Raw genomic sequence first — 11,647 nt, 5'->3', positions numbered from 1 at the left:
CCCGACATTTAAACGTTTTCTGACAACCTTTTATAACCATTTGCGAATGATGTCGAAAACGTTTTGTGTTTGCTGGGATAATCATGCATAACTTGCAGATGCAAAATCACAATCAACTGAAACTTTTGGATTCAGTTTTTTGTCAGTAGATATCTACCAAAACATACTATCAAAAGGGGATATAAGAATCACTAGATACTCCTTTAACTCTAATGTTGATAATATCAATACCATTGTAATTCTACTAGTTAATTAATAAAATATAAACAACAGTTTCTTGAATAACTTGTTTCTTTTCAAATTTATTTTGTACAAAATTTATTACTAGTAGTCTTCAAATTTCTGAAGCTCACAATTCCATTTTAGTTTCCTGTCCTACAAGGATTTCTAGAGGAATTGGAAGGTATTTTTCCTTAAAATAAATCTCAAACTATGAATGAAATCAGTAATGTAAGAAATAAAGGGTAATGCATTATACTTTATGCCCAAACAATGTGTCCAAGGCAGTAAAAATGTAAATAATGGGTGAGGCACCCTTTAATTATATTCCGTTACCACAAAATATTGTGATTTAAAGATAAAATATCTCTTTTTGCCCAAATATTTGAAGTTGTTTACCTCAAGGTGGAGTACATATTCGGTATTAATGGTAATTGTTATGGTGGACAACAACAAAAATTGGCATGGAAAATTTGGTGCTTTTCTCAAAAAATGCTACTTTATATCTGCTGTGCTAGTTGGATTTCTTTCATGCATCATTTCCTTTCTGAAAATGTGTACTTTTTGTATTTATCTTCATTACTTTTAAAGATACAAAACAAAAAAATATCTAAAATTTCCCACTTTGAGGGATCCTGCCTGCAGTAAAAAACAAAACAAACAAAAAAACACCTCAACTTCAAACACCCTCTAATCGAATGGGGTTCCTTTGGTTTAGAAAGTCAACACGTCCCTGTTTTACAATAGTCATCTTCAGTTGAAAGCAATATTGATGCTATCAGATATAAACTATCTTCAGTAGAAAGCAATATTGATGCTATCAGATATAAGCTATTTTCAGTAGAAAGCAATATTGATGCAATCAGATATGAGCTATCTTCAGTAGAAAGCAATATTGATGCAATCAGATATAAGCTATCTTCAGTAGATAACAATATTGATGCAATCAGACATGAGCTATCTTCAGTAGAAAGCAAAATTGATGCTATCAGATATTAGCTATCTTCAGTAGAAAGCAATATTGATGCTATCAGATATGAGCTATCTTCAGTAGAAAGCAATATTGATGCTATCAGATATATAAAGCTATCTTCAGTAGAAGTACAAAAATGGCTGATTTTATGTTATACATTTTTCTGTTATGTACCTAGAGAAAGTGCATTTTTACGTGGTATTTTACCATGTTTATAAAAAATCATGAAAACAAAATTATTGTTCATATTCTTTTGTTTAATCACACAATATGTGTTAAATAGAATATCTTTTCAATGTTAATAATAGCGATGAATGTAGTCTCCTTGCAAGTGCTAATGCCCCTTGTTCCAATTACCCACCCCACTGTTTATTTTACCCCAATTTGTTGAGCTAACTGGAACCCCATGACCATGTATGTATTTGAACTGAGTACAAGAAACAAAACATAAAATGGGAGTTAATATGTTAAAACTAGTTGTAAAAACATAATTATTATCTACTTATTGAAACAAAAAAGTCATGGATACCCTCCCGACCGTAAGTGATTTATTGCTTAAGCGTTCCATTTACACCAAACGATTAGTCAGTACTATGTAAGCCCAAGTAAATAAGCAAGTGAGTTAGGGACCATTCACAAACACTTGTAAGGGGGTCCTGATGCAAAAAGGGGGGGAGGGCCCTTTAAAGTGTTGACCCTCATTAAGGGGGGGGGGGGGGGGCTGAAAAAATTGACCACAAATTTCCCTGGAAAATTGAGTATATGCTTTTGTATGGATTTGACCCATAGTTTTCATGTCAAAAAAGGGGGGACTGAACATTTTGAGATCTGAAAGGGGGGGCGAAAAATTTTCGTGATTAATTTTTTTTGCCACGTGTTCACGGTAGAGCAAATAACATAATGTAGGCCTACAAAATGCATAGAGGCCTACTGTCAAATAAGAGCTTACCTGTTGTACGCATATTCAGCAGGTGTACGCGGTTGTGAAATTGGTGTTAAGAGCCATGGTTTCAACCCGTACCCACCGTCGCCAATGAGTATCCCATCTCTTCGTCCTGCATCAAATTCCTGCCCAATTGTGCTGTGGCGCAAAATCCGAGAATCATGGGATGAGCCGGGCCATCTGGCAACGACATTAGTGATACGAAAAGCTGAATTACACATGAGCTGAACATTGATGGACTTGTTTCTATTCCGATCTACGTAAGCGTAGGCGTTATCTCCGTATTTGGCACCTTTCATCAGTACATGTGTGCAGTCTACGGCGCTGACAACTTGCGGAAACCCAAAAAAATAAAAAAACTCTTGTTGAGTGGTCGCTACTTCCTCTGGCGTTGATGGGAACTTGACATATTCTCGTTTCATTCCAGTGAGTACTTTTGTAACTCGACGCACAATTCTACAAGCGCTCGCTTTGCTCACTCCATGGTGATCACCGTGATTGTTGTGCACCGTCCCTTGAGCGTAAAACTTCAGCGCCACGAAAACTTGCATTCGGGGGTCAATGGCATGACTCCTTCTAGTCTGGTGTCGTAAATGAGGTGTTAAAATATCGAGTACATGCAAGACGCCTCTGCGGGTAAATCTATATCTCTCGTATATCTCATCATCATTAAATCGATCTAATGGGTTAAGCCGATCTCGAAATACTCGTTCGCGGCGGAGCCCTCGGGCTACACGATCCCCATCATGAGTTGGAGGGCCATTTCTGCTTGTTTTGAATATTTGGCGCGAAATTTGTCACATGATAATCACATTAAGATCAGTCCCTACGTCCTGTTCAGACTAGACGTAGGGTACGACCTGTATGGTACGTAATGAGAACGGGCTACGACCCATTACACGTCTTACAAGTCTTTGTGAAACCCAGAGTAAGATGCGTCTTACACTAAGTTCTAAGATGCGTCGTACGGTCCATTACGACGCATCTTACCCCTTAGTGAAACAGGCCCCTGGTATTTCGCACCTGCAAAGCACAAGTCACCCAATTTCGAAAACTGGACGTTGAATGTATACTCTCATGAATATTGATTGGCAACATTTTCCAATATGTCAGCGCTCTAATAAGACACAATAGAACAATGAACGTTGCAGCCCGCTGATGAAAAGATCCTAACTAAAAAAATTTGACCACCCAAAAACGTTTCAATCAATGGTCTTAGTCAACCATCAATGCCTAAACAGGGTGAATGGCCAAACAGGGCAATGACTACACAAGACCTGATCAAGGGGGTGACACTAACTTCACGGTTGTTCTATTATCAACGCAAACCTATGACAAATCCCGCTGGTTTGCTAGTTAGAAAATGAGGCCAGTTATCGATCGGTTATGAATAATTAATTTCGGTCCCTTTTAGGGTTGGCAAATAACGACGCCGTTAGTTTTGCGAACTCTGCCTGTTCAATGCGAGTAGCAAGCTTGAAAGTGCGCCAGCTAGCAGAGCAGGGAGCAATCCGGTGATGGCGCACTAGTATTTCCCATCAGGCACCAGTGATTTGTTTTTTACAGAAAGTCTACTAATTTGATAATGGAATAACCTTTCGCAATAGTAATATCGAAATTAGGAATTGGTGTCAATAATACGACGGTAGTGTATCACTTGAATTTGATACGATATTCAGCCAGCGATTTAGCGATAAAAAAACCTTTGACCACTGACCTGACCTGAAGCACGTGAGGCGCCATATTCGTTTGTTTTTATGTCCTCGTGTGATAATAAATATCATTCAAACTATAGTTGTCGGCCGTGAACGTAGTTTATAACTGGCCTAAGAAGTTTGTTTTTAAAAATAAGTAAATAATCATCACTCACCGTTCTATTTGATCTTGTGGATTTCCCAACACGTAATAAATTGAAACGCCACTACCGGATTGCTCTCAGGTAGTAAAGCGGGCGCACTTTCAACCTTCGAAGCTTGCTATTCACTACCGGTAGTAATATTAATTAAGTGATGTCACTGATGTGCAGCGTTTCTGGAATAGCACTTGCATCGTGCATGTATAATTTGAATGTAGCTTGCTGTATTCAATAATGTGCATGCATATTACAGGAGCTTAGGTCCATCGAAAAAACAATTGAATAATTTAGGAGATTATCAGGGGCTGTGAATAATTATGAGTCCGGGGAGGGTAAAATTGGGGTGAGGGGTTATTTTGGATTATTTTTCGACGGAGATGTGCGGCCCGAGCTTCCGAACCCATAACCATTTCTAAGGGTCACGATTTTACCGAAAATAGGTAGGCCCCCTACCCATATCTAAGGATTGTCAGGAAAGTAAGGACCCATATCTAAAGATTTGAGCTTGAAAATAGTAAAAGCAACATGTTTTCCGGCATGTTTTTCACACATAGCACCGAAAATCTAAAAGGGAGACCCATGTCTATGGATTTTTCGGGGAAAACCTTATCGGTGAGTACCCGCCCCCCCTGGGGAGGGGGGGAGGATAATAGTAAAGGTCCGGAAACGCTTATGATATGGAAATTTTATTTTGAACAAAAATTCTTTAATCACTATTGACGGTTTCGCCTACCATGGTCAATAATGAGTAAAATATCGGTTTAGTTTTAATTTTTTTAAATGTAGGCCTACATCTACAAATCTGATGTATTTAATCATTATTTGGGATCCCAATAATTTGAATGTGCAACAGGGGGGTGGTCACAATATTTGTTGCAGGCTGAGAGGGGAAAGCGATTTATTTATTTATTTATTTATTTATTTATTTATTTATTTATTTATTTATTTATTTATTTATTTATTTATTTATTTATTTATTTATTTATTTATTTATTCATTTATTTATTTATTTATTTATTAATTATAATTATTAAGGCTTGTTCAAGTAACTCACCTCTAACATTTCACGCACTCACTTGCACCGGCTCAACAAATCAATCAATCAGTTAATTAATCAATCAATTCACAAACAATGAATATGAATAAATTATATGATATTCAATTTCAATCAATAGACATATCATATCAAACCATCAAACAATGAATAAATGAACTGATCGACCAAGAGCCCTTTTTTCTAAAGAGTGTGAGTGAGTGATTAAACAAAATAAATACAAGCATAATTATTTACATAAATAAACAAATAAATAAATAAATAAATAAAAAAGAAATAAATAAATAAGAAAAATTTGAACAAATGGTATCGTAGCATTGCATTCACAAAAACAAACATTGCTGACAGGAGGACTCGAACCAACAACCTTTGCATCACCAGTCTGATGCTCTACCACTGTGCTACGACGTCGTCTATAGTGGTGAGGACCTAGTTTTTAGCCTATACAGTGTTCGTCTGTGACAATGCCGCCTCGTGAAATGAATATAAAGTTATTTTGATATCAATCTTTTTTTTTTTTCAATAGGGCCGTAACATTTTGTTTTGAAGATCTCAATTTTTATTTTCTTTAGAGCAGAGACATATATTTCCCCTTTTCTACAATTTGAGCCCAAAATAAGAATCTACGTCTTTTATTACTGATTTAATGTTACACGTCTCACAACAGATATTTAGCTGGCTTAGCGGTCTTGCACTGTGCTTTTTAACCGGGAGGTACCGAGATCGATTCCCACCTCTGCCTGTAATTTTTTTTCAAGCCTGGGAAATAATAAGTTTATTTGGCTTCACAACGCTAAATTATTCATGACTTGCCCAACCTGGTGGTGTAAAGTGCTCCCCATAACATATGAATATTAAGCAATAACACAATGGCTAATTTAAATAAGAAAACGTCACATGCAAATGAGGGATTGCCCTCTCCAGGAATTGCTTCATGACCTGATGCGACCTATTATAACCTTTAGGCTACAAGAAATGCTTTTAAAAAGAATTCATAACCTCATTAATAAACGCGATGCGTGCGATCCAATAATGTTTTATTATTTGCGAAAACGCGAACGCAAATCGAGGTCATTAATATCTCACAATTGACCGCAAAATGCATAACTGTCCCAATGTCACACACAATTGACCTCCGCGTGCGCCGTATTGTGCGTCCAACAAACTGCGTCCAACCAATGCTTGTAACTTTACTTCTTGAGGTCACATTGAATTCAATGTGGTGTCATAATGTGCAGGATTAGATAGTGCATCTATTAAAAAAAATTTACCCCAATATTGTTCAGTTTTGAAATTGCGGTTATTTTTCCAAGTGTAAGGATACTTTATTGGCGCAGTATATATATAGCACTATATAATATGGCAGTAACCGATAGCTATTGCGTTTTTCTAGGATATGGTAATACTAAAAGGCGTTTTCATTAATTTCGTATTTCATACTTAAATTCCTGCTGTATATAGAACCAATTTACTTGCACCAATGCATGTTAGTAAAGAGTAATAACATAAAAACCAAGTCAATTGTCTTATTTTTTCTAAGCACGTACTTTTAAAGGAAACAAAATGCAATTTCAAGGCAAATAAGGGGCTCTCCGTCGAGAGCACACAAAGAGGTCATTGCCTCGGTTATACATTCCGAGGCGGTGATGAAAGGTGAAGTGCCATCTTAAAATGCTGAGGCAGTCTTCAATAATTAAAAATCGAGGGAAAAGACGACTTTTTTTTAACCGGTTGCATCATTTTGACCCGATCGGTGAGATATAAACATATAACGTTTTGTTTAGAGACAATGTCCATGTTAAAGTCAAAAAAGAAATTTATTGGAACATTGTGTGCGCCTTGCGAGCACAAATTTATTATTTGTGACATAATCTGGTCCATGGTGAAAAAAGGAGGCCTTTTTGAAAATTGAGTTATTACTATATTAGCATCATTACCTTATACAAACATTAGGCTATCATATACGGTAAACACCAAAGGTCTAGCATACTTGGTTCTAAAGTTATGAAGTTTTGGCATGTCTATTTTCTTATGTATTTTATTGTTTTTTTTACTCCATATTTTTGCCTTTATCTCAATTTCAAATTTGCCGCCTTTGACCATCGTGGACCAGATCGTGTCACATTTGACAGTATTTTTTACCAGGATCGTGTTGAATTTGGTAGGCGATTTTGACAAAGTTTTTGCAATTCTATCTATTCCGAAACGGGCATCCCCTCAAGCGCCATAAAATGGCAAATATGGTTGAGTAACTTGAGTTTGCTATAAACCTGTATCAGTCCTTGTTGTGTCACACATAGTTTCGAGATTCTACCACCGATTTTATGATTTATTTTCACTAAGACATTTCAATGAATGTCAATCATTGTATTACGGTGCACCCAAAGCACATACCAGTAACACATAGGTATCGGTTACGGGTGCACACCAGTATAGCGAATATAATAGCACTATATAATATGGCAGTAACCATGGTAACCGATAGCTATTGCACTGAATGCACAGCATAAATAGCGCCCTCTGCTGCACTAGCGCACTTAAAGGAGGATTTCGTGATCCTAGCATCCTCTTTTTATGACATTTTTCAGTAGATATCCACGAAAAAAGTATATTCCCAAAATTTCAGTTGATTCCGATTTTGCGTTTGCGAGTTATGCATGATTATGTGTATTACACTGCTCCATAGACAATGCGTTGTAATTTCGTTCTGGTGCACCAGAACGAAATTCAAATTTCACGATATCTTTGCAAAACGAATTAATCTGCAAGAAATATTTTGTACATAAACATTATGTAGCCAGAGGTTTCCAGTGATATAAAAATCTCAACTTTTTTGAGAAAAGTGGGGGATGAGGCTGTGGATCACGAAATGCCCCTTTAATAAAACGTTAATATTTGACACATCAGGCGTTTAAAACCAAAATGAGGTACTATGGGGCTAGCTGGTGTGGCTACGGGGCGTTAAAAACACGATAGCTATCGGTTACTGCCATTGTGCATAGTCAGAACTTGTTGATCATGTTGATTACATATAGGCAAAATGTGAGAAAAATAAATCAACACAGTATAGTCCAGGAGCCAAAGGCGAACAAAATACCCAAAAAGGGTGTTATTGTGCAAGAGCTGGGAAAAAAAGTTAGACACTGAAAATGACAAATTTGTTGTTGAGTCCATTTGGTTGAACAGTTCCCAGTTTGAAAATGAGTTTATGTTCAGCAGCGATGCGATCTTGATGCCTCTGGTTTGAATGGCACCCGTAACTCTGATGTCATTGATGGTACATGCATTAGGTGGATTGAAGTGACGGGCCACCGATAAGCCCAAAATTGCACCTTGAACGCAAATGTTCAGTGAACTGGTTGGCCAACCTCTGTAAAGTCTCACATAAAGAATATTGCAACGTTCGTAGATGTACAGGTGAATTGAACCTTGATATCAAAGTGCCCGGATGGACCATGAATACGAAGATTGATCACGTTTGATACGTAAGGGCAAGTATTGCAACGTTTACGAGCACAACTGTATGTTCCAGCTTTGGCATTGTTCTGGTCCAAAGTATGAAGATAGGATGCGCGAACAAGGTGGTCTGATCCTTTTTACCGATCCTGATGAATTTGTTAAGGCAGTATAGTATTTGTTCAATCATTATATATTTTATATTATAAGCGCCAGTAATATTATCCGAGAGTTCTAAGCTGATTCAAGAAAAAAAAAGGTGTTTTGTCACACCCTACCCGTTATGTTTTCACTATTTGTTGTTTGGATGCCAGAGGGAGGGGGAGATGGCGGGGCAATAGGAAGGATCGAAAGAGAGAAGGAGCGAGATGGGGAGAGAGGGAAAGGGAGAGGGAGGGAAAGAGGGAGAGAGCTAGAGGGATAGAGGGCGAGGTGGAGAGAGGGGAAGAGAGAGCAGCTCTGCCAAATAACTCTTCGTAAATTTACAAAAATGAAGTTCCTTCCTCATTTTGTGATGCAGCTTGAACATTGATTTAATAAATATGCATTTAATAGATAACTTTTAAAACGTATAACCAAACATTTAACTTTTCCAGCGATAACCATATCGTAAAATGTCTAATAATTATTACCCAGCTTAAATATTTGAAAACTGAGCCAAATCGACTGTGGGTGGAGACTGAACACTCGCAGTTACCACTGATGCCAATGGAGTATTCAATGTTTTTGGTGCTCCACTCGATGTATCAGTAGTATTCATTCCTGTAGATCCAGACCCTGATTTTGCCACCTGCGACAAGTTGCCCCACTTTAAAGCTTCCTTCAAACCCACTCTATATTGTTTGTTTTTCATACTGTATATGATTGGATTCATACAGGAGTTAGAAATAGCAAACATTACGGTAATGTGATAGTAGACCTGACTGAAATCAACGTCAACTCCCATGTTGTAAGCAAAAAATAGAATCTGGTTCGGTGCCCAGCAGATGGCGTAGGTTATGACGACCCACAGGAGTGTTTTAATCAACTCGTTTGATGCTCTAAACTGCCAAGCTTCTTTCCCCACCGAATTGGTTCCTTTGAAGTTTCCTAAAAAAAAGTAAAAAAAAACTTGTAGTCGTGATCATCATAATAATTTGGCTATTCCATTGAAAATCTCCACTACCACTGTGGAAGATTATCCACAGAGGGAGTATGACGTTTGAATAGAATATACAGTTAGATAACTTCCATTTGAAATACTCACTCCAGCTGTGGAAGATTAGGTAAAGCCATAGTACAGGAGGCGTATGGGTTTCAATATGATTAACCCTGAACAATAACATTTGAAAACATACTCCCCCTGTAGAAAATATTTCCAAAATCTTCCACAGTGGTAGTGTGGATTTTAACTGGAAAGGCCTATTGTAATAAATGGCACGGTCTGCACGGTTAAGTAGTTCATGCATATTCCGCTAAGTCACTTACATTTTCTTATGGAGGGCAGAATTAACCGTCCATTTGTGACGGAAATAAGTAACATGTGATTGAGAACACAAATGGACATGTGGTTCTGGTTCTAAGCCCTCGATATGCCCTACTTCCAGATGCCGGTTACCATTCACATATTCATCTCTTCAGAGGTGAGTGCCTTCTGCTCATAACACTTACACCACCGCTTCCTTGTTTTGGTACTTAGATGTGGGTGCATAATATCATAACTAACAACTGTTTGGGGGTTTCTTTCAGTCTTTCACTACCATTCTCCCACAGATTGGTATGTAGTGCCCAGCAATTTGTGCGCCTCTTCTTGGATGATGTCAACATTATTTGTCAACATTAATTTTAGTCATAAAAAGTATGTCAAAATCGCATGAGTATGTCTTAACATGCTTCAATAGAATATAAGTACACTTTCCTTCCAATATTTCTGCCTCATTATTTTTGGTATCAAATGAGACATTAACCAAGAAAAATAGTAAATGATGTAATTGACTAGTGCAAAAGTATCTCAAAACGAATTATTTACCTGCTCGTCTGGCTTTCATTTCCTTCAAACGGTTCTTTAACTCGGTTATCATCTTGTAATGTGCGTATAGCATAAAACTGATAGGAAATAAATAGACAAGAATTATGTTACAGATCCCTATACCTTGCTGCAATGACGGGTAGTCTTTGGGCCATTCCACACCGCATTTACCATCGCGTAAAGCAATGATTCCGAAATAGTATACCTTAGAAAGTATAGCAATAAGCCAACAGGCAGCCATCATGAGTCCTGAATTTTGTTTCGTAAAAATAATTTTGTATTGGATGGGAAATACAATGGCCGTATATCGCTCCGCAGTCGTAAGTAAAAGGCTGTACGCAGAAGCGAATAAAGTAGTCCAAAGCGGGAATTTAGAGAAGAAAAGACGACATAATGCATCGTAACCAGGTTGCTGGGGGAGTATTGGTACGTAGGGGAACAAATGAAAGGGAATCACCCACGTCAAAGTGATTATATCTGATATTGCAAGATGAATGATGAAGAGACTGGTTCTAGAGCGTAAAGCTGGGACTTTTATTAGCGTGAAGCACACTAGGAAGTTCCCCACAAGTCCAACGAATGCAATGATTCCATAGACTACTCGAACTACCGTACTGTTTGCAATTTCGTTTACAGCCCATCCCGGGTTTGAATTCGTTGGTGTGGTAACAAAGACTTGTTCGGTTGTTGAGGAGTTTGGAGTGAAATCCATGCTGAACGTTTGTTTCGACTTGATGCACACTTCTTAAAGGTTTCACTTTAAGTTCTGCAATAAATGTAGAAAGTAAAACACCGTGTTAGTCGTTTGCCTGTAGGTCTAATTTGCATTTTGGGTCATAAATATTCCTGTTACAAATGGTGAATCTTTCCAAATTCTGTGTCATTTCGTTAGAAACATTTCGGAATCATAGGGGGAATGTGGGGAATGTTTGTACTTATTTTGGTATTACTGGATGGAAGATATCTATAGCTACCCATTGTTATCAAAATAATATAACAGTATAGGGCATGTAATATAGCAAATTCGGAGTTTCCAGCACCTATACTATACAATATATCAACCTTGAACAGCTAAGTTTACGATTCGTCTTTTGGTCACATTCATTAATCGCACTTAGGCGCAATTCGTCAAAATCACA

General features: G+C 37.6%; 1 protein-coding gene across 1 annotated transcript; it reads right to left on the bottom strand.

The window, feature by feature from the left end:
- Window positions 1-9,137: 9,137 nt before the first annotated feature.
- LOC140154095 (allatostatin-A receptor-like) lies at window positions 9,138-11,220 on the bottom strand. Its single transcript, XM_072176704.1, has 2 exons — window positions 10,509-11,220; window positions 9,138-9,589 (listed from the first exon to the last, which is right to left on the bottom strand). The coding sequence occupies exons 1-2, from the start codon at window positions 11,218-11,220 to the stop codon at window positions 9,138-9,140; spliced, it is 1,164 nt and encodes a 387-aa protein (XP_072032805.1).
- Between the last annotated feature and the right edge of the window lie 427 nt (window positions 11,221-11,647).

This window comes from Amphiura filiformis, chromosome 6 (assembly GCF_039555335.1).
Source record: "Amphiura filiformis chromosome 6, Afil_fr2py, whole genome shotgun sequence".
NCBI lineage: Eukaryota > Metazoa > Echinodermata > Ophiuroidea > Amphilepidida > Amphiuridae > Amphiura > Amphiura filiformis.
This window is presented reverse-complemented; position numbering and strand designations above follow the sequence as displayed.

What these genes read in the sequence shown, in the direction of transcription:
- LOC140154095 (XM_072176704.1), bottom strand. Translation starts at nt 11,220, where the DNA reads ATGGATTTCACTCCAAACTCCTCAACAACCGAACAAGTCTTTGTTACC. An exon ending in AATGAAAGCCAGACGAGCAG is followed by an intron (nt 9,590 to 10,508) that starts GTAAATAATTCG and finishes ACTTTTTTTTAG; the next exon opens with GAAACTTCAAAGGAACCAAT.